The 24,606-nt window shown below is 42.5% G+C and overlaps 1 protein-coding gene across 4 annotated transcripts in view; it reads left to right on the forward strand.

The window, feature by feature from the left end:
• LOC106561104 (contactin-associated protein-like 4) overlaps positions 1-24,606 on the forward strand; it is a 206,707-nt gene that overhangs the window by 166,360 nt on the left and 15,741 nt on the right. For all 4 annotated transcript variants that reach the window (XM_045688516.1, XM_045688526.1, XM_045688535.1 and 1 more), the window contains 3 exons: positions 12,534-12,773; positions 14,080-14,310; positions 21,980-22,113. In XM_045688516.1, the coding sequence (XP_045544472.1) occupies positions 12,534-12,773; positions 14,080-14,310; positions 21,980-22,113 (605 nt within the window). The remainder of the gene's footprint in view (positions 1-12,533; positions 12,774-14,079; positions 14,311-21,979; positions 22,114-24,606) is intronic.

A 24,606-nucleotide genomic window follows, 5' to 3' on the forward strand; every position in this document is an offset into this window, starting at 1 on the left:
GCTGATTCAGGGGGTAACTGACTTTAGAATAATCTTTCACAAATCTTCTGTAATATCCACAGAATCCTAGGAAAGAACGCAGAGCAGTCACAGTTTCAGGCCTTGGCCACGTGGTGACAGCTTCAATCTTTGAGGGGTCTGTAGCCACTCCATTCTGGGATATGATATGTCCAACATAGTTGACAGATGTGCGGCAAAACTGACACTTGGCAAGGGACAGTTTTAGACCTTCACTTTTCAAGAGGTCTAACACCTTGAGTAACCTCTGCTCGTGTTCCTCCAGCGTCCTTCCAAATACGATTAAGTCATCGAGGTAAACAAGAACTTAGAGTAGGTTCATGTCTCCAACTGTCTTTTCCATGACACATTGAAATGTTGCAGGTGCTCGGACACACCCTGTGCCATCCTCTCAAATTGGTAAAATCCAACTGGACAGATAAATGCAGTCTTCTCTTTATCTGTATTGCCCATCGGAATCTGATAGTATCCATTTCTGAGATCTAACACACTGAACCATTTGCTCCCACTCAAACATGTCAGAGCTTCCTCCACACGTGGGACTGTGTACTGATTTGGAACAATGCGCTTGTTGAGGGTCCTATAATCAACACACATACGTATGGTGCCATTTTTTTCCCTCACCACCACAATAGGAGACGCATAGGGGCTTCTCGACTCAGATATGATCCCAGAACTTTTCAAGTTATTAAGATGCTTCCTCACATCTTCAACATCAGCTGGGGCCAAGCGGCGAGATCTCTCCCTAAACGGTTTGTCTTCAGTAACTCTGATGGTGTGGTGAGTACTCTTTGAACAACCCACATCAAACTCATGTGTTGGGAACACTTCTTTCTGTTCCATCATCTTTTCACATAACCTCTTCTTCCATCCTTCATGCACTGAAGAATCTCCAAAGTTGAATGAAGAAGACGTCAGTCTCTCAGATGAATCCTGCTTACCTTTCAATGGGACACCAGGAGCAACATCTACAGGAAACAGAGGAGCAATAGGCGTACCTCGTTTCAGGGTGATCTCCTTTGTCGAGACATTCCTGACAGTAAGAGTGATTCTTCTAGATGACACAACTGCAACCGTCTGTATTTCAGGCCTCACTAGAAGTTTGTCGGGGAACCGGGGTTCTTCAGGCCTCTCTACCAGAATGGCTTGAGTAGAAGGTATCCCTGGAAACTTTTGAATTCCAGTAACTCTCATCTGCCCACCAGGTGGCAGGGTGACAGGTTTTGTTTGTGTGAACCAGACCGTTCCTCTCTTCTCGTCATCATCAGTTGAGCTTTCTAACATCCTCTCATATGCCTCTTTGATAGCAGGATGAACTTGTAGTGTGCTAAGGAAACCTTCACCTTCCTTTTCTTTGCAAGCAGTCATAAGTCTCTTCACTACAGATGTATTGGTGCCGACCAGAATAGAAACGTCACCTTTCATGGCCGGATCTGGACATACCAACACATGTGCTTCCATGGTCTCTGCTACACCCACAACCAATCCTGAGAACTCAAGCTTGAGTGACAAATAGCCATCATATGGATGCTGATCAGAGCTAAGACCCCATATCTCTAAGTTTCCTATAGGAATCAATGGCAAACGTGTCAAGTACTTGTCATAAAAGGATCTGTAAAGTAGAGTAATCTGAGAACCACTATCTAGTAAAGCTTTAGTATAGATACCTTCAATCTGTACAGGAACGACAGAACTCGGACCAACTAAACCTGTAGGTAGCATGTCTTTCATGTCTTCAAACTTTTGGCACTTGGTGGAACGTATCTTCACCGGGACGTCAGGCCGCTCCTTTACTGGGTTCCTCTGTAGTTTCCCATAGACCGCTTTTGTTTGATTAGGCGTGTGTTGACTTTCCTCAAGTTCTCTTCACCTTCACAGTCTCTTGAAATGGCCATCTTCTCCACATCTATAACAGAACACTCCGGGGTTGCTGTCGGCTTGTGTCTGTTCTTGTGATGGATTTATTCTCTTCTTTTTGCTTTTAAATGCCACATCTGACCTTTGTATGTCAGATTCAGCTGCTGTGACTAGAGGTCGACCGATTAATCGGAATGGCCGATTAATTAGGGCCAATTTCAAGTTTTCATAACAATCGGAAATCGGTATTTTTGGATGCCGATTTGGCCGATTTTAAAAAATTCTTTTTAAAAAAATTTGGGGGGAGGATCTTTATTTAACTAGGCAAGTCAGTTACGAACACATTCTCATTTTCAATGACGGCCTAGGAACGGTGGGTTAACCTGTTAGGGCTAGGGGGCAGTATTGACACGGCTGGATAAAAAACGTACCCGATTTAATCTGGTTACTACTCCTGCCCAGTAACTAGAATATGCATATAATTATTGGCTTTGGATAGAAAACACTCCAAAGTTTCTAAAACTGTTTGAATGGTGTCTGTGAGTATAACAGAACTCAAATGGCAGGTCAAAACCTGAGAAATTCCTTTACAGGAAGTGGCCTGTCTGACCATTTATTGTCTTTCTTTGACATCTCATTCAATTACAAAGGATCTCTGCTCTAACGTGACACTTCCCACGGCTCCAATAGGCTCTCAAAGCCCGGGAAAAACCTGAATGTCGTCATCCCAGCCCCAGGCTGAAACACATTATCGCCTTTCTCAAGTGGCCGATCAAGGGACAATGGGCATTAGGCGCGTGCACTGGTGGCCCCCGTCTTTGTGTTTTTTCCTCTGTTTGTCGAAAAGGAGATTTCCGGTCGGAATATTATCGCTTTTTTACGAGATAAATTGCATAAAAATTGATTTTAAACAGCGGTTGACATGCTTCGAAGTATGGTACTGGAATATTTAGACATTTTTTGTCACGAATTGCCCCATGCGCACGACCCTGATTTACCATTTCGGATAGTGTCTGGGACGCACGAACAAAACGCCGCTATTCGGATATAACGATGGATTATTTTGGACCAAACCAACATTTGTTATTGAAGTAGCAGTCCTGGGAGTGCATTCTGACGAAGACAACAAAAGGTAATCAAACTTTTATAATAGTAAACCTGATATTGGTGAGTGCTAAACTTGCCGGGTGTCTAAATAGCTAGCCCGTGATGGCTGGGCTATGTACTTAGAATATTGCAAAATGTGCTTTCACCAAAAAGCTATTTTAAAATCGGACATATCGAGTGCATAGAGGAGTTCTGTATCTATAATTCTTAAAATAATTGTTATGCTTTTTGTGAACGTTTATCGTTAGTAATTTAGTAAAATGTTAGCGAATTCCCCGGAAGTTTGCGGGGGGTATGCTAGTTCTGAACATCACATGCTAATGTAAAAAGCTGTTTTTTTATATAAATATGAACTTGATTGAACAAAACATGCATGTATTGTATAACATAATGTCCTAGGTGTGTCATCTGATGAAGATCATCAAAGGTTAGTGCTGCATTTAGCTGTCTTCTGGGTTTTTGTGACATTATATGCTAGCTTGAAAAATGGGTGTCTGATTATTTCTGGCTTGGTACTCTGCTGACATAATCTAATGTTTTGCTTTCGTTGTAACAGCGAAAAGCTAGCATATAATGTCACAAAAAACAAAACCACAGCTAAATGCAGCACTAACCTTTGATGATCTTCATCAGATGACACGCCTAGGACATTATGTTATACAATACATGCATGTTTTGTTCAATCAAGTTCATATTTATATCAAAAACCAGCTTTTTACATTAGCATGTGACGTTCAGAACTAGCATTCCCACCGAACACTTCCGGTGAATTTACTAAATTACTCACGATAAACGTTCACAAAAAACATAACAATTATTTTAAGAATTATAGATACAGAACTCCTTTGTGCAATCGAGGTGTCCGATTTTAAAATAGCTTTTCGGTGAAAGCACATTTTGCAATATTCTGAGTAGATAGCCCAGCCATCACGGCTAGCTATTTAGACACCCACCGAGTTTAGCCCTGACCATCTCCGATTTACTATTAGAAAAGTTTGATTACCTTTGGTGTTCTTCGTCAGAATGCACTCACAGGACTGCTACTTCAATAACAAATGTTGGTTTGGTTCAAAATAATCCATAGTTATATCCAAATAGCGGCATTTTGTTCGTGCGTTCAAGACACTATCCGAAGTGTAAATAAGGGTCACGCGCACGACGCATTTCGTGACAAAAAAATCTAAATATTCCATTACCGTACTTCGAAGCATGTCAACCGCTGTTTAAAATCAATTTTTATGCCATTTTTCTCGTAAAAAAGCCATAATATTCCGACCAGGAAAGCGTGTTTACGTACAAAAGAGAGAGAAAATAAAAGCATGGGATCCCCTCGTGCACGAGCCTGAGTCTCATAGTACTGTGACTGGCCACTATCCAAACGCGCTAATGTTTTTCAGGCAGGGGGTGCCTCGATATCATTCAGCTTTTTGCCGCCTTCTGAGAGCCCATGGGAGCCGTAGGAAGTGTCACGTAACAGCAAAGATCCCCTGTATTGGATAGAGATAATCAAGAAGGCCAAGAAATGGTCAGACAGGGTACTTCCTGTACAGAATCTTCTCAGGTTTTGGCCTGCCAAATGAGTTCTGTTATATTCACAGACACCATTCAAACAGTTTTAGAAACTTTGGAGTGTTTTCTATCCAAAGCTAATAATTATATGCATATTATAGTTTCTGGGCAGGAGTAATAATCAGATTAAATTGGGTACGTTTTTTATCCGGATGTGAAAATACTGCCCCCTAGCCATAACAGGTTAATGTATTCGATCGCTGTAGCATGGGGGTTTCCTGTCTTGAAGAAACTCACAATGTCGGCAACAGGCCCTTTAAGACTTCATATTATTCTCAGTTTTTTACCATTGTCGGTGCACTGCCATTCCTCTAGAAAATGGGTGGTTTGTTCAGCCCATGGGTCATACTCTTCCTCTACACTAGGAGTGGGTTTCACACCTGAGAACATACGCAGCTTACGGTAACTCTGAGTCTCAGATGGCACATTGTTGCATTTCTCTACCACTGAACTTATGGCAATAACCAGTTCAGTGTTGAGGTCAGCACCAGAGGGACTTACTAGGCCTTTAACATCAGCTTCAGTCTTTCCTTCATGTCTTAGAAAGGATAATAGCTCCGCCTGAAAATCTTCACCCTCTCTCATAACAGGAGATATGACTTGTGAAACTTCATGTACAGGCCAGGGACCCAACTCTCCAGGTATCCCAACAACACTTGGCACAGCTACTTCGTTAAGGTTGTTTGATATCTCTACCAAAACATACTGCTTTTTATCAGCTGAATAAGAACAACGACCATGCAGTCTAATTTTACCAAAAGCCTTAACATAAGTCAGCGTTGCCAGCAGAACCTCATCAGAAACATCCTCTGTCACATTGCTAAGGACAAATGCACGATTAATAGCTAGTTGTTTCTCTCTACACCAGGTAACAATCTCTTCAGCATCCATGGTGTAAGTCTATGCCTATACAGCAATGTTAGAAAGAAATTCCAAATTTCAATTAAAATGTTCAAATGGTGAGTCAGTGTAGAATCTTAGTATAGATGTCAGCAGTGAAAACAATGGACAAGAAAAAAACTACACCAGAGTCATTTCTGAAAATATCCATCAACAATAACAAAAATCCCGGGCGAGCCCCCAAAAATGTAACCCTCTCACCAGGCTCGAATATGACTCTCACAATATGAACTTATGTAGAGTATCTCAACAGCATGGGATGTTAGGTGAGAAGGACATCTCCAATAAGAATTCCTACTGTAAACCATCTAGGGTTATGACAATAGGGTATTAACTTCAGATGAAATGGTTATAGGTTTCTGTTATTGAATCAGGATAAACTATCCCATGCATTAAATTAAATTGAAACAATCAATGACTCCACCAAGGCAACATACATAAGGTTCAATATGTGTATTAATACATTTTCAAACACAAATACATTTTCAGACACAACATCAAAGGAAATAAAAATAATAAACCCCAATGAGTCTTTCACAACCCATGTCCAAATTATTTCAAGTTTGCTTAAATAAACCGTTAAAAATGATGACACCCAAAAAAATTCCAGAAGCACCTCACGTTGTGGTTACTCACTACTTAGTAGATATTCCCTCAGCGAAGTATGGCAGTTCCATGCAGGTTTCCTCACAAAGTCCAAGGCAAGCACTACCCATGCAGACAGTACTCCTTAGCCGTAACCGATATCCCATGAGAACATGAACTCGTTTAACTTCCCAAGCAATTATCTCCAGGTGTCACACTAGGCTAACCTCAAGGCTGGCAAATACCTCCACGATGAGATGGTAGCATTAGTCTTAAGTATAACAACTCTTTTATAAAATAAAATTGGTATTTCCCTTCATGTCTTAGTAGGTATGGGTTTTGTTCTAGTTTTGTCGCCTTCTTTTATAATTTCTCTTCACCAACCGTCCTAATGTAAAACGTCAACCCTTTTATCAACGTCTCTTTCCCTCCCTATTTTCCCCAGGCCTCCCGTTAACCAAGTCAACTCCCATTGGCCACAAGCGACCTTATTGGGCAAAACTTTAACTTCAAGTAAACCAAACTATTAATTTATACATTAAATAAGTATTTCTTCAAAAAGCATAATGCATTAACAACATTACAGTTTCGGAGCAATTCAATCATCTTTTAAATATAATACCAATTAATTATAACAAATAAACTCAATACTTGGTTTTATTAACAAGAATAAACTCAATACCTAGTTTCAAACATGGGTATTACATAAACGTTTGCGTATTTTTGACCAGGGCCGGCGCTAGAACAAATCCCTTGGACGGACATTTGATTTCCATAGGGGGCACTTCTTTTTTTACCTTTATTTGACTAGGCAAGTCAGTTAAGAACAAATTCCTATTTACATGACGGCCTACTGGGGAACTGCCTTGTTCAGGGGCAGAAGGAGAGATTTTTACCTTGTCAGCTCAAGGCTTCGATCCAGTAACCACTAGGCTACCTGCTGCCCCTTAAGGTACCTCCTATAGGCTATATAAAAATACAAATAATATTATTAACCTGTTGGGGCTAGGGGGCAGTATTGAGAATTTTTAATAAATTGTATTCGTGGAGTGCCTATGTTACAACTATGAAACAGAAAGCATCGGTGTTGCAACCTGGTAGGCTATAAGCTTATTTTTATAATGACAAAATATAAATAAATACCCCAACCACTAAGATGCACAGTCAACAAGATGGATGGTCAAATGACGAAAACATCAGTAGCCTGAATATCATTACAAGCGCCAAGTGTGCTTGATAATAGTGACAATTATCACAATATAAATAATAGCATTATGAATGTGTTGATATGATAGTCAAAAAGTAAATTATAAATTGACGCATGTCCAGCTCACATAGCCTGAACAACGAAAGCTGTTGAGTGCGTAGCTGATTTTATTTATTGCTTGAGATGTAGGGACTGCTTATCAATGATGACATTTGGTGCTGATAATAGTTCATAGAATTCTCAACGGCTTGTTCTATTCCCAAACAGTGCCTTCCTCGCTCCTGTCTCACGATTTCATTTGGTGGTGGCCTGGGCACCAGCTCAGTGCGCACAGTTCTGTCTTTTTGCAGTTATGCCTCGGAGGTGTCGGTTCCGGTTGAGGCTCAGAAACAGAAGAATACTCATCAGAGATGTCATCGTGATTTATTTCTTCCCCACCATCAGAGTCGTTTTCATTGAGATTTTGTAGCAACGCTAACAAGTGCATCCATTTGTCTTGGTCTTCTTACATTGTAAATTACGCACGCTCTCACTGTGTATTCCAATTAAGCCAGAGTAGACTGATTAGAATAGATGAATACAATAGAATGGCCCGCCCTGTGCTTCATTCACAATTGGTGATGACATAATTATGAATCGTTCGCTTTCCCTCGCTCATCAACTCATCCATTCTCCCCATCATACTTTAGCCTATTTCATTTATTTTATCTCTTATTATAGGCCAATGTCTGAAATTAGACACTTTCGGTTCACTTTCGAGGCAATTATCGGAGTGATTTTCAACTGGGCACTATCGGGACAAGGAGGGGAGCAGGCCCTACTTTCGTGAGACAGAAGTGCAATGGGAAAAACCATGTAAAAAAAATGACATGCCCTCCTAAAACTGTCGATAACACCAGTTCTGTTTGTGATATTAAGATTCTAACAATGACAGAATTTACATAACCAGTCAAAAGTTTGGACACCTACTCCAGGGTTTTTCTTTACTTTTACTATTTTCTACATTGTAGAATAATAGTGAAGTCATCAAAACTATGAAATAACACATATGGAATCATGTAGTAACCAAAAAAGTGTTACAAATCAAAATATATTTTATATTTGAGATTCTCCAAAGTAGCCATGATGACAGCTTTGCACACACTTGGCATTCTCTCAACCAGCTTCATGAGGTAGTCATCTGGAATGCATTTCAATTAACAGGTGTGCCTTGTTAAAAGTTGATTTGTGGAATTTCTTTCCTTCTTAATGCGTTTCAGCCAAGTTGTGTTGTGACAAGGTAGGGGTAGTATACAGAAATAGCCCTATTTGGTAAAGTCCATATTATGACAAGAACAGCTCAAATAAGCAAAGAGAAACAACAGTCCATCATTACTTTAACCTGTTATGGCTAGGGGGCAGTATTTTCATGGCTGGATAAAAAACGTGCCCGATTTAATCTGGTTTCCACTCCTACCCAGTAACTAGAATATGCATATACTTATTACATATGGATAGAAAACACCCTAAAGTTTCTAAAACTGTTTGAATGGTGTCTGTGAGTATAACAGAACTCATTTGGCAGGCAAAAACCTGACAAGGTTTCAGGCAGGAAGTGGCCTGTCTGACAAGGTGTCGTTCTTCTTGTCTCTGTTTATTGAAGAGTGAGGATCTTAGCTGTCCCGTGACACTTCCTACGGCTGCCATAGGGTCTCAGAAGGCGGTAAAAAGCTGAATCGTGGCTTTGCAGGCTCTGGCTGAAACAAAGTAGCGTGTTTGGGTAGTGGCTGGTTACAGTACTGTGAGACTCAGGCGCGTGCCCGCGTCGACCGAATGCTTTGTTTTCTTTCCTCTGTTTAGCTAAAAGGAGATTCCCGGTCGGAATATTATCGCTTTTTACGAGAAAAATGGCATAAAAATGGATTTTAAACAGCGGTTGACATGCTTCGAAGTACGGTAATGGAATATTTCGATTTTTTTTTGTCACGAATTGCGCCACGCGCGCGACCCTGATTTACCATTTCAGATAGTGTCTGGGACGCACGAACAAAACGCCGCTATTCGGATATAACGATGGATTATTTTGGACCAAACCAACATTTGTTATTGAAGTAGCAGTCCTGGGAGTGCATTCTGACGAAGACAACAAAAGGTAATGAAACTTTTATAATAGTAAAGCTGATATTGGTGAGTGCTAAACTTGCCGGGTGTCTAAATAGCTAGCCCGTGATGCCTGGGCTATGTACTTAGAATATTGCAAAATGTGCTTTCACCAAAAGCTATTTTAAAATCGGACATATCGAGTGCATAGAGGAGGTCTGTATCTATAATTCTTAAAATAATTGTTATGCTTTTTGTGAACGTTTATCGTGAGTAATTTAGTAAAATGTTAGCGAATTCCCGGAAGTTTGCGGGGGGTATGCTAGTTCTGAACGTCACATGCTAATGTAAAAGCTGGTTTTTGATATAAATATGAACTTGATTGAACAAAACATGCATGTATTGTATAACATAATGTCCTAGGGTTGTCATCTGATGAAGATCATCAAAGGTTAGTGTTGCATTTAGCTGTCTTCTAGGTTTTTGTGACATTATATGCTAGCTTGAAAAATGGGTGTCTGATTATTTCTGGCTTGGTACTCTGCTGACATAATCTAATGTTTTGCTTTCGTTGTAAAGCCTTTTTGAAATCGGACAGTGTGGTTAGATAAAGGAGAGTCTTATCTTTAAAATGCTGTGAAATAGTCATATGTTTGAAAAATGGAAGTTTTTGTATTTTAGAGGAGTTTGTATTTCGCGCCACGCCCATCATTGGATAATGGAGCAGGTGTTCCGCTAGCGGAACGTCTAGATGTAAGAGGTTTTAAGACATGAAGGTCAGTCAGTCTGGGAAATTTCAGAACTTTGAAAGTTTCTTCAAGTGCATTCGCAAAAATCATCAAGTGCTATGATGAAACTGGCTCTCATGAGCACCGCCACAGGAAAGGAAGACCCAGAGTTACCTCTGCTGCAGAGGATAAGTTCATTAGAATAACTGCACCTCAGAAATTGCTGCCCAAATAAATGTTTCACAGAGTTCAAGTAACAGACACATCTCAACATCAATTGTTTAGAGGAGACTGCATGAATCAGGCCTTCATGTTTGAATTGCTGAAAAGAAACCATTACTAAAGGACACCAATAAGAAAGAAAATACTTGCTTTTGCCTGATTAGTCCAAATTTGAGATTTTTGGTTCCAACCACCATGTCTGTGCGACGCAGAGTAGGTGAACGGATGATCTCCGCATGTGTGGTTCCCACCATGAAGCATTGAGGAGGAGGTGTGGGGGTGATTTGCTGGTGACACTGTCAGTGATTTATTTAGAATTCAAGGCACACTTAACCAGCATGGCTACCACAACATTCTGCAATGATACGCCATCCATCTGGTTTGCGCTTAGTGGGACTATCGTTTGTGATTCAAAAGGACAATTACCCCACACACCTCCAGGCTGTGTAAGGGCTATTTGACCAAGAAGGAGAGTTATGGAGTGCTGCATCAGATGACCTGGCCTACACAATCACCCGACCTCAATGAGTTGGACCGCAGAGTAAAAAGCAGTCAACAAGTGCGCAGCATATGTGGGAACTCCTTCAAGACTGTTGGACAAGCATTCCAGGTGAAGCTGGTTGAGAGAATGCCAAGAGTGTGCAAAGCTGTCATCAAGGAAAAGTGTGGCTACTTTGAATAATCTCATTTGTTAAAAAATTTTTTGGGTTACTACAGGATTCCATATGTGTTATTTAATAGTTTTTATGTCTTCACTATTATTCTACGATGTAGAAAATAGTAAAAATAAAGAAAAACCCTTGAATAAGTAGGTGTCCAAATTTTTTACTGGTAATGCATATTATATATTTGTTTAGGAAAAGTCAAAGATTATCTTTAAAAATTGCATAGTAATACATTTTTTTTAAATTCATGAGCAGTCCAAATGACTGCTTTAGTGGTTCTATTGTGGGTTTTATAGTAATGACATACAGCCTAATTTAACTGTGAAAATGTATTAGACTACCTTTTAAACACACTGACTTTCACCTGAGGTGAAAGTGTTTTTATTCTCTGACAGCTTTTCTCTCCACACTTACACTCTCTCTCTTTCTTTCTCTCTCTCTCCGCCAGTTTCTGTCTCTCTTTCTCTCTTGCTCTCTCTCTCTTTCTTTCTTTCTCTCTCACTCACCCCCCCTCGCTCTCTCTCTTTCTCTCACTCGTACTCTCTCTCTCAAATCAAATCTCTCTCTCTCTTTCTCTCTCTGTGACAGCATTTCTCTCCTTTTCCTGCTCCAGTGGCCCAAACGCACCGGCTTCTCCTCTCCTCAGGGATTTGTCTCGGCTCGCTGTTCGACTTTCCCGGAATCATGAGCTCATTCTGATGCACAATTACCCAAACATGATTAAATCCCACCGGACAGATACCCAAAGTCTGCTCTGCGATGACCAAATTACAGTTTATTCCAACTCAACTAGCTTAAGAGTATTCAATAACATTTGATTTGACAACTACCATAGAAACTTTAACATTGTAGTGTAAATTTGCTTAAGAAAATCCACGTTTTCAGTTTCAGCATCAGTTAATGTTCCGTCTACAATGACCAAGTGACATTTTATTCAACAGTTTATAGAAGGAAATATTTTGTACATTCCATTTGACCAAGAACGTGACAATACAATACCTAAGAAATGGATTGTAGTGCTGATTTGCTTCAAAAAAGGTTTCAATTATATTTGACCAAAGGATTGACACAGCCAACCTAAAAAAAAAATTAACATTGTAGTGCTGCTTAAAAAAATATTATAATCAGGTTTTCAGTTTGAATCAGAATGCCAATTGTACTCGCAGACAGAGAGCCAGAGTGCCTTGCCTTGCAGGGGGAAAGGCTCATTGATTATTTGTTGTGAAAAGCCTTGCATGAACTCCAAGAACAATTTGAGCTGCCAGCTCTGAAGGATGGGGGGATGCCAGAAAGAAGAGAGAGAAGAGAAGGAGAGGGAGGTTAGCAGCCAGTGCAGTGGCAGCAGACAGACAGCTGATCAAATTCAACTCCCTGAATGCGTTTTCCACTCTCAACTTTGTTTTCATCGCCATGTCGTCGTTTAAATGACCTCTGTTCTTTAAAAAAGTGTTGACAAATTTATGCTCCCGGGAGCGACGGGCGGGTGACATGTCAAATAACTCTGGTACTGTAGCCCTGCGTGCCCCATCACACAGAAGAAGATAAAAGAACAGATAAAAAAACAGGAACAATGCATTTTGTGTTGTTTCTTGGCAGGTGGCACTGCTTCCAGAATGAAAGGTTTCCTGGGGTGTATCCGCTCGCTGCAACTAAACGGGAGGACTCTGGACCTGGAGGAGAGGGCTAAGATTACGCCTGGGGTGAGTCCGGGCTGCCCGGGACACTGCAGCAGCTACGGGCATCTGTGCCAGAACCAGGCGAGGTGTGTGGAGAGGTACAATGGCTTCTCCTGCGACTGTGGCCTCTCCGCCTACGCAGGCCCCTTCTGCCAGAGAGGTAAATAGACTATGAGCATCACCTCGACCTCAGCCTCTGAGCTCTGAGGTTCTTCTGATCAACTCACTTGCCTCTGGGCGATCAGCCATGTGAGAGGATGTACGTCGGTCCCAATTCACTCCACAATCCTCCTCTTTGGCCCCAACCCTTTCGATTTTTGCAGATAAGGTGGAAGCAATGTGGAGGAAGCTTCACCACTTTACTGCGTTTACAGTACCTGTCTCTGACCCTTTAGATCTAGCTACATACATTTAACAAGGGTTAGGGGGAGGATAGGAATGATTTGGGACCAGCTGGTGGAGCTCATATTTGTGCACTCAACAAAAACAGAGGACATACTGTATTACAGTACCAGACTAATGTTGGAACTGTTGTTAGATTCTAAAGCTATATGCTTTTTGTTGATGGTTCTGCTGCTGTCTGAGAGTTTATTTCATTCCCTTATCATAAGGCTAATAGATACGGTTACCTCTTCGTCACTTACATTTTAGTCATTTAGCAGACACTCTTATCCAGAGCAACTTAGTAGTGAATGCATACATTTCATATATATATATTTATTTATTTTTCTCCATACTGGTCCCCCGTGGGAATCGAACCCACAACCCTGGCGTTGCAAACACCATGCTCTACCAACTGAGCCACACAGGACCACTTGGAGTGGAAATACTTTCCAGAACAGCCATTTAGAACGTGGTGCATACAATACTAAATGAGAACCATCAAAAGGTCAAGAATTTATATTATTTTAGAGGACCCTCATATTGAGCTCGAGGTCAAACATTACTTTACAAGTTCTTACCAGCTGTGTGCATTAGCTACATCAAGAGCTTGATATAGGAGTGTTTCTGTACATCCTTTGATGTCTCTGAGTCATCGCCATCAGCAGGTCACCTGTGTGATGCAGGCAGGCCGATTTGTACATTTTCAATAATTCATAAGAATGACTTGGACCACTTCCTGGTTAGAACATCAGCGGGCAGTCGCCATGGTGCTGATTGACACAATGTCACAGTGGTAGACTGTTGAGCATTAAATAGAGTATTGTTCTGTAAGTAACATGCTGATTGTATGGTTTTATTTACAGTATGTCTGTTAAAAATAAATTGCAAATATGAACAAAGGCATAGATTGTTAAATAAATACAAGTTTTTAAGTTGTTAATAGAGTTTACTCATGGACAAAATGTTACCAGATGTATAATAAAGTGAAAAACTGTTCTATCACTATGTGGAACTATTGGCCTATTCAATTCAACCCCAAAAAATAACCACCAACTCCTCTATTCTGCTTTCCCAACCTCCAGAGGTCTCTGCTTACTTCAAACCTGGGACATCAGTCCAGTACACATTCAAGGAACCATATGAGCTGACTAGAAACACCAGCACTCAGTCCCAGTCCTCCTCCATCTACTCTGACCTGACGCTACGAGGAGAGAATGTCTCGTTTAGCTTTAGAACCACACAGAGCCCTGCATTACTGCTCTACATCTGCTCCTACTACAGAGAGTACCTGGCTGTGCTGCTCAACAGGAATGGTAAGAAGCAGAGAGATAAAAAATAATGTATTTCTGCCGTTTTTAAACCTTTCAATGATTCAAAGTAACACACCTTTATTTAGCATTTACTATACAGAGTGAATACAAATCTCTGTATCAGCTTGTAGGATCTATAAAAATCTGAAAAATAATGGACATATCAAGTAACGTCAAGGTGTACATTATTGTCATTTAGGAACGAAATATTACTACATCTAGAAAGGTTATTAACAGCAACTGTAAGAGAGAGAGAGATCATCGTTAGAAAGCAGGTCCTAATCTGGCTGCTCCTTTCCTTCCACTAGCACCTTTAACAGAATTCATTTGGATTAATTTGAGTCTCCAAGTCCCCGTAGACACCAGGCCTGTCAGACACTATTGCCTGTCAATTCATGCTCAGTAAATTGTTAAGGCATTGTCTGTCTTTCTAGGAGAGCACAAGCAAGACCTCTCAGGAGCAATGAGAGGATAGTACAAAAATATATATTTTTTAAAGGGGAAATCAGCAGTTGCTATATTCACGTTTGGACTTGTAAATCAATGATATGTAACCATTTATTCTTCTAAGAATATAAAGGCCTCATTAGCTTAGTTCAACTGTCGCACCCCATCAGATTTGCCACCAATGCTCCTTATAGGACACATCACTGCGCTCTATTCTCCTCTGTAAACTGGTAATGTCTGTGTACCCGTCGCAATACCCACTGGTTGATGCTTATTTATAAAACCCTCTTAGGCCTCACTCCCCCCTATCTGAGATACCTACTGCAGCCCTCATCCTCCACATACAGCACCCATTCGCATTCTGTTAAAGGTCCCCAAAGCACACACATCACTGGGTCGCTCCTCTTTTCAGTTCGCTGCAGCTAGCGACTGGACCAAGCTGCAAAAAATACTCAAACTGGACAGTTTTATCTCCATCTCTTCATTCAAAGACTCAATCATGGACACTCTTACTGACAGTTGTGGCTGCTTCGCGTGATGTATTGTTGTCTCTACCTTGCCTTTTGTGCTGTTGTCTGTGCCCAATAATATTTGTACCATGTTTTGCTGCTGCCATGTTGTGTTGCTAACATGTTGTTGTCATGGTGTGTTGCGACCATGCTGTGATGTCATGTGTTGCTGTCATTCTATGTTGTCGTCTTAGGTCTCTCTTTATGTAGTGTTGTGGTGTCTCTCTTGTCGTGATGTGTGTTTTGTCCTATATTTTAATTGTAATTACATTTTTAATCCCAGCCCCTGTCCCCGCTGGGGTCCTTTTGGTAAGCCGTCATTATAAATAAGAATTTGTTCTTAACTTACCTAGTTAAATTAAGGTTAAATAACATTTTACAAATCTGAACGGTCCCTCTCCAGTTATATAATAGAGTTGTTTCTTAATCCTATGGTACAAATCATATCATGGCTCAAATACTTCCAACCTTACAGTGCCTCAGTAATTGTGAACTATCTGATACGATTGCCCTCTGCTTAAATCTAAAAATGGGTCCTCCACACTTATTTAATAGAATTGTTTCATTTGTCCTATTGCGCAAATCGTTTGTCTATTCTAGCTCTTACAAATACTTTTTTTCTACTGGATGTGTGTAAAAAAATATATATATTCAAATAACAAATACATTGTCTGCTTAAAGTGTATAATTCCACCTTTGTGCAGCAGCATCAATGAGGGTGTGTTTTCTTAAGAGGTGCAGTACATTTCCAATCTCCCCATTCATTTGAATGTTTGTTTTTTTTCTGAGATGACTGACGACACCAACACAACCATGCATTACTCAGAGCCCCTCGGATACTTAATTCCTTCCAAATTACAAAAATAAATTTGATTTAATATCTCTGTTATTGATAGGGAATTAGAGATTAATCCTCTTAGTAGCTGAATGCTTTCTAGGCTTATGTTATGAAATCAGTCACTGTAGCCTTGAACATTGAGGAATTTTCCTTGAAATGCTACAGTATAAACAACAATTTGCTGGGTACATCGTGAATCCTCCCCACATGGTAGCGATATTGTTCAGTGGGCTGTCTGCATTTTAATAACAGTGATATTGTTACATGTCTGTCACTGTCTGCATTTAACCTTTTACTGCAGTGAGCTAAATCAGGGTCACATAGATTGTTTCTTAGAAGTCTTAAACAAATCTCCTTTGAAACAAAAGTATACACCTCACACACATGGTAATAGACTTCAAAAAAGAAGACATCTGTACCATGTCAGATATAGAGTTGAAATGTATTACATTTTGAGTTTGCATCCCAATATTACACTTTATATACATCACAGAAGACTGTAATTGTAACGGTCGTCTATGGAAGAAGGAGTAGACCAAAGCGCAGCATGGTACATGTTCATGATGTTTATTATAACTTGAAAACTGAAACAAAATAACAAAGTGGAACAAAACGCAACAGCTCTGTCAGATGAACACACCAAACAGAAAACAACTACCCACACCAACCCTGTGGGAAAAGGCTACCTAAGTATGGTTCCCAATCAGAGACAACGATAGACAGCTGTCCCTGATTGAGAACGATATCCACCTTAGGCTTGGCCCACTTAGGTGGCGCCTCTGGAGTGGGGACCCTCGCCGCCGACCCCGGACTGGGGACCCTCGCAGCGGGCCCCGGACAGGCGGGCGACTCTGGCCGTTCCGGACAGGCGGGCGACTCTGGCCGTTCCGGACAGGCGGGCGACTCTGGCCGCTCCGGACAGGCGGGCGACTCTGGCAGCTCGGGACAGGGGTCAGGCACAGGACTCACCAGGCTGGGGAGACATGTAGGAGGCCTGGCTCTGGGAGCAGGAACAGGACTCACCAGGCTGGGGAGACATGCAGGAGGCCTGGCTCTGGGAGCAGGCACAGGATTCCCCAGGCTGGGGAGACCTACTGGAGGCCTGGTCCGTGGAGGAGGCACAGGATAGACCGGGCTGTGGGGGAGCACTGGAGATCTGGTGCGTAGGCTTGACACCACTCTTCCAGGCTGAATGCCCACTTTCGCCCGGCATGGGTGGAGCGCAGGCATAGGATGAACTGAGTCCTCCCAGCGACCCGGAGACACAGTACGCAGAGCCGGCGCAGGATACCCTGGGCCGAAACGGCGCACTGGAGACCAGACATGCTGAGCTGGCACAATCCGCCCTGGCTGGATGCCCACTCTCGCATGGCACTTGCGGGGAGCTGGCTTATAGCGCACCGGGCTATGAGTGCATACTGGAGACACCGTGCGCTTCACCGCATAACACGGTGCCTGACCAGTACCACGCTGCTTCCGGTAAGCACGGGGAGTTGGCTCAGGACTATCGCCTGACTCAGCCAATCTCCCCGTGTGCCCCCCACAACATTTTTTGGGGGCTGCCTCTCAGCCTCCTCCTGCCGTCTCAGCCGATCCTCCCAGAAACGCCGTTCTGCCTTCGCTGCCTCTATCTCCTCCGGCGGGCGGCGGTACTCTCCCGGCCTTGTCCACGGTCCTGCCCCATCCAGGATCTCCTCCCAGGTCCATGACTCCTTTTTACCACGCTGCTTGGTCCGTTGGTGGTGGGTAGTTCTGTAACGGTCGTCTGTGGAAGAAGGAGTAGACCAAAGCGCAGCGTGGCAAGTGTTCATGATGTTTATTATAACTTGAACACTGAAACAAAAAAACAAAGTGGAACAAAACGCAACAGCTCTGTCAGGTGAACACACCAAACAGAAAACAACTACCCACACCAACTTGGTGGGAAAAGGCTCCCTAAGTATGGTTCCCAATCAGAGACAACGATAGACAGCTGTCCCTGATTGAGAACCATACCCGGCCAAAACAAAGAAATACCAAAACATAGAAAAAAGGACATAGAATGCCCACCCTACCAAAATAGAGAACTAAACCCTCTCTATGGCCAGGGCGTGTCAGTAATATACAAAAACCGCTTGACATAGAAACACCAGATTTTCAGCAGGTTTTGGAGATAATGTTTATTAATTATGACATTTTCAAAAATATTAATAACATCCCACCCATGAGGGCCACTAGGTAATTTGACAGCAGGAGAGGGCTACATAGTTTTGATTGTTACGGTATACAAGTTATATCTCTATATAATTCAGAAGGTTAGCTGGATGTTATAATGAAGTGATATTAAACGTGTCTCTACACTGAGTGTACAAAACATTAGGAACACCTACCTAATATTGAGCTGCACTCCCTTTTGCCCTCAGAACAGCTTTAATTTGTTGGGGCATGGACTCTACAAGGTGTCGAAAGTGTTCCACCGGGATGCTGGCGCAAGTTGACTCCAATGCTTCCCACAGTTGTGCCAAGTTGGCTGGATGTCTTTTGAGTGGTGGACCATTCTTGATACACACAGGAAACTCTTGAGAGTTAAAAACCCAGCAGCGTAGCAGTTCTTGACACACTCAAACCGGTGTGCCTGGCACCTAGTACCATACGTATGCTCAAAATTGTTCAAGCTGTACATTTGGTGGGGAATCATTAATGGACAGCAATATTCAAATGTTGTCTCTGATTTTCAAGGAAATGTTAAGACTAAACCACTCAGGAACATTTAAATTGTTGCTAAGAAGGCAGTAAAATGAGAAGATGTTTAGGGGTGTGTAGACTTTCACTAGCGACTGTATCACTCGAAGGTTACCTACCTGGATGTTTTATAGACGTGACGTTAAAGTTATAAACTCAGCAAAAAAAGAAACGTCCCTTTTTCAGGACCCTGTCTTTCAAAGATAATTTGTAAAAATCGAAATAACTTCATTGTAAAGGGTTTAAACACTGTTTCCCATGCTTGTTCAATGACCCATAAACAATTAATGAACATGCACCTGTGGAACGGTCGTTAAGACAGTAACAGCTTCACGACGGTAGGCAGTTAACGTCACAGTTATGAAAACTTAGGACACTAAAGAGGCCTTTCTACTGACTCTGTAAACACCAAAAGAAAGATGCCCAGGGTCCCTAATCATTTCTGCATGAACATGCCTTAGGCATACTGCAAGGAGGCATGAGGACTGCAGATGTGGCCAGGGCAATAAATTGCAATGTCCGTACTGTGAGACGCCTAAGACAGCGCTACAGGGAGACAAGACGGACAGCTGATCGTCCTCGCAATGGCAGATCACGTTTAACAACACCTGCACAGGATCTGTACATCCGAACATCACACCTGCGGGACAGGTACAGGATGGCAACAACAACTGCCCGAGTTACACCAGGAACACACAATCCCTCCATCAGTGCTCAGACTGTCCGCAATAGGCTGAGAGAGGCTGGACTGAGGGCTTGTAGGCCTGTTGTAAGGTAGGTCCTCACCAGACATCACCGGCAACAACGTCACCTATGGGCACAAACCCACCGTCGCTGGACTAGACAGGACTGGAAAAAAGTGCTCTTCACTGACGAGTCGTGGTTTTGTCTCACCAGGAGTGATGGTCGGATTCGCATTTATCATCGAAGGAATGAGCGTTACACCGAGGCCTGTACTCTGGAGCGGGATCAATTTGGAGGTGGAGGGTCCGTCATGGTCTGGGGTGGTGTGTCACAGCATCATCGGACTGAGCTTGTTGTCATTGCAGGCAATCTCAACGCTGTTAAGTTATAGGGAAGACATCCTCCTCCCTCATCTGGTACCCTTCCTGCAGGCTCATCCTGACATGACCCTCCAGCATGACAATGCCACCAGCCATACTGCTCGTTCTCTGCGTGATTTCCTGCAAGACGGGAATGTCAGTGTTCTGCCATGGCCAGTGAAGAGCCCGGATCTCAATCCCATTGAGCACGTCTGAGACCTGTTGGATCGGAGGGTGAGGGCTAGGCCCATTCCCCCCAGAAATGTCCAGGAACTTGCAAGTCCCTTGGTGGAAGAGTGGGGTAACATCTCACAGCAAGAACTGGCACATCTGGTGCAGTCCATGAGGAGGGGATGACCCCCCCCCTTTGTTCAGGGACACATTATTCCACTTCTGTTAGTCACATGTCTGTGGAACTTGTTTAGTTTATGTCTCAGTTGTGGAATCTTATGTTCATACAAATATTTACACATGTTAAGTTTGCTGAAAATAAATGCAGTTGACAGCGAGAGGACGTTTATTTTTTTGCTGAGTTTATCTTTATATATCTCTTGAAAGGTACCTGGATGTTATGAATAAGTGATATTAACCTCTTGGGGCTAGGTGGGACGCTAGCGTGCCACCCGTGGTGCACTCCATCAACAGCAGGTGCATTTCAAGAGCGGCAAATTTGAATCCAAATAAATGTCAAAATTCAAATTTTTCAAAAATACAACTATGTTACACCATTTGAAAGATAAACATCTCCTTAATCTAACCACGTTTTACGATTTCAAAAAGGTTTTACGGCGAAAGCATAAATTTAGAGTATGTTAGGACAGTACATTTACAAGAGTTGTGTGTAATGTTTTGTCAAGTCAAAGACAGGGTCACCAAAACCATAAAACCAGCTAAAATGATACACTAACCTTTTACAATCTCCATCAGATGACACTCCTAGGACATTATGTTAGACAATGCATGCATTTTTAGTTCTATCAAGTTGATATTTATATCCAAAAACAGTGTTTTACTATGGCATTGATGTTGAGGAAATCGTTTCCCTCCAATAACCGGCAGTCAAGTCAGCGTCACAAATTAAATAATTAAAATTAGAAAACATTGGTAAAATATTATATTGTCATTTAAAGAATTATAGATTTACATCTTTTGAACGCAATCAACTTGCCAGATTTAAAAATAACCTTACTGGGAAATCACACTTTGCAATAATCTGAGCACTGTGCCCAGAAAAATACGCGTTGCGATACAGACTAGACGTCATGTTGGGGAGATCTAAAATCGAAAATACTATGTAAATAATCCATTACCTTTGATTCTCTTCATCAGATGTCACTTCCAGGTATCACAGGTCCATAACGAATGTAGTTTTGTTCAAAAAAGCTCATCATTTATGTCCAAAAATCTCCGTCTCGTTAGCACATGATGTAAGCCAGCCGGACTTCTCGTCATGAACGAGGGGAAAAATATATTTCCGTTCGTTCAAACATGTCAAACGTTGTATAGCATAAATCATTAGGGCCTTTTTAACCAGAACATGAATAATATTCAAGGTGGACGAATGCATAGTCTTTTATAACGTATTGGAACGAGGGTACCCAACATGAAGTAGCGCGCCAGGTGTCTAATGGGACATCACCGTTCCATGGCTCTTGTTCGGTCAGATCTCCCTCCAGAAGACTCAAAACACTTTGTAAAGGCTGGTGACATCTAGTGGAAGCAATAGGAAGTGCCAAAATATTCCTAAACCCCTGTGTTTTTCAATGGGATAGGTTTAAAGTCAATACAACACATCAGGTATCCACTTCCTGTCAGAAAATGTCTCAGGGTTTTGCCTGCCAAATGAGTTCTGTTATACTCACAGACACCATTCAAACAGTTTTGGAAACTTTAGAGTGTTTTCTATCCATATATAATACGTATATGCATATTCTAGTTACTGGGTAGGATTAGTAACCAGATTAAATCGGGTACATTTTTTTTATCCAGACGTGCAAATGCTGCCCCCTAGACCCAACAGGTTAAAGTTATGTCTTCATATATCTCTCGAAGGTTACCTGGACGTTAAATATAAGATACTGTATATTAAAGTTATGTCTCTATATCTCCTGAAGGTTACCTGGATGTTAAATATAAGCTGCAGAACAGTAGAGATGCTGAGGTATTCAGGACCAGCATTAGGAACTTGGCCAATGGACAACTTCACAGAGTCTCCATCAGGAGGATATCAGAGACTGTCAGTGTTCAGGTAATTTATTTTGTTACTATTAATGTAACTTATACTCATTCAAAACAAAGACATACTCAGCAGTTACAGTGCATTCGGAAAGTATTCAGACCCCTTGACTTTTTCAACATTTTGTTGTTATTATTCTAAAATCTATCTACATATAATACCCCATAATGACAAAACAAGAAGAGGTTTTTAGAAAAAAATATCACATTTACATAAGACCCTTTACTCAGTACTTTGTTGAAGCACCTTTAGCAGTGATTACAGCCTTGAGTCTTCTTGAGTATGATGCTACAATTATTTTGATTTTACCTTTATTTAACTAGGCAAGTCAGTTAAGAACAAATTCTTATTTTCAATGACTGCCTAGGAACACTGCCTTGTTCAGGGGCAGAACGGCAGATGTGTACCTTGTCAGCTTGGGGATTTGAACTTACAACCCTTCTATTACTAGTCCAACTCTCGAACCACTAGGCTACGCTGCCACCCCAAGATTGGTACACCTGTATTTGTGGAATTTATCCTATTCTTCTCTGCAGATCCTCTCATGCTCTGTTGGGTTGGATGGGGAGCATTGCTGCACAGCTATTTTCAGGTCTCCCCAGAGATGTTCAATTGGGTTCCAGTCCAGGCTCTGGCTGGGCCACTCAAGGACATTCAGAGACTTGTCCCAAAGCCACTCCTCCCCTGATTGATCAGTTTGGCCGGTCGGCCAGCTCTAGGAAGAGTCTTGGTGGTTCCAAACTTCTTCCATTTGAGAATTATGGAGGCCACTTTGTTCTTGGAGACCTTCAATGCTGCAGAAATGTTTTGGTACCATTCCCCAGATCTGTGCCTCGACACAATCCTGTCTCAGAGCTCAACGGACAATTATTTCGACCTCATGGCTTGGTTTTTGATCTGACCTTATATAGACAAGTGTGTACCTTTCCAAATCATGTCCAATCAATTGAATTTACCACAAGTGGACTCCAATCAAGTTGTAGAAACATCTCAACAATGATCAATGGAAACAGGATGCACCTGAGCTCAATTTCGAGTCTCGTAGCAAAGGGTCTAAAATACTTACACTACCGTTCAAAAGTTTGGGGTCACTTACAAATGCCCTCGTTTTTGAAAGAAAATAAAACATTTTGTCCATTAAAATAGCATCAAAATGATCAGAATACAGTGTGGACATTGTTAATGTTGTAAATGACTATTGTTGCTGGAAACGGCTGACTTTTTATGAAATATCTCCATAGGCGTACAGATACCCATTATCAGCAACCGTCACTCCTGTGTTCCAATGGCACGTTGAGTTAGCTAATCCAAGTTTATCATTTTAAAAGACTAATTGATCATTTGAAAACCCTTTTGCAATTAAGTTAGCACAGCTTAAAACTGTCAACAGTGAAGTTGCGGCTCCGGGATGCTGGCCTTCTCGGCAGAGTTCCTCTGTCCAGTGTCTGTGTTATTTTGCCCATTTTATTATTTTATTTTTATTGGCCAGTCTGAGATATGGCTTTTTCTTTGCAACTCTGCCTAGAAGGCTAGCATCCCTGTCACGGCTTCCATCGTGGATATGAAAGGACGACCAAGGCGCAGCGGAAGTGTGGACACTCATGTTTCTTTAATTTACAAAAAAACAAGCAAAGTATCCACCGAAAAACAATAAACCAAAACAATAAACAGTACTTACAAAGGTAACAGTGTGGCAGGCTCAAACCAACGCAGTGCACACAAACAATTCCCCACAACCCCCAGTGACAAACAACTCCTACATATATGACTCCCAATCAGGAACAACGATTCCCAGCTGTTCCTGATCAGGAGTCACAAGACACACACAAGACTGCCACGTCCTGACCCCCAAACTACTACACCAGCTCCATCTGCTGGTCAGGACGTGACAGTACCCCCCCCTCAAGGTGCAGACCCCGGAATGCACCTAACACCAACAAACAAAATCCCCAACAAAACCCATCAACACTAACCCTAAACAATAAGGGAGGGAAGGGAGGGTGGCTGCCATCAACGACGGCACTGTGCTACACCCTCCCTCCCCAACCCACCTATCCTGGAGGCGGCTCAGGTTCTGGCCGTTCCAGGCAGTCGGGGCAGTCCGGCCAGTCTGGCGGCTCGGGGCAGTCCGGCGGCTCGGGACAGTCCGGTGGCTGGGGACAGTCTGGGCAGTCCGGCGGCTCGGGACAGTCGGGACAGTCTGGCGGCTCGGGACAGTCGGGACAGTCTGGCGGCTCGGGGCAGTCGGGACAGTCTGGCGGCTCGGGACAGTCGGGACAGTCTGGCGGCTCGGGGCAGTCTGGGCAGTCTGGCGGCTCGGGCCAGTCTGGCAGCTCGGGCCAGTCTGGGCAGTCTGGCAGCTCGGGCCAGTCTGGGCAGTCTGGCAGCTCGGGCCAGTCTGGGCAGTCTGGCAGCTCGGGCCAGTCTGGGCAGTCCGGCAGCTCGGGCCAGTCTGGGCAGTCCGGCAGCTCGGGCCAGTCTGGGCAGTCCGGCAGCTCGGGCCAG

The sequence above is a fragment of the Salmo salar genome, chromosome ssa01, assembly GCF_905237065.1.
Source record: "Salmo salar chromosome ssa01, Ssal_v3.1, whole genome shotgun sequence".
In the NCBI taxonomy this organism is placed as follows: Eukaryota; Metazoa; Chordata; class Actinopteri; order Salmoniformes; family Salmonidae; genus Salmo; species Salmo salar.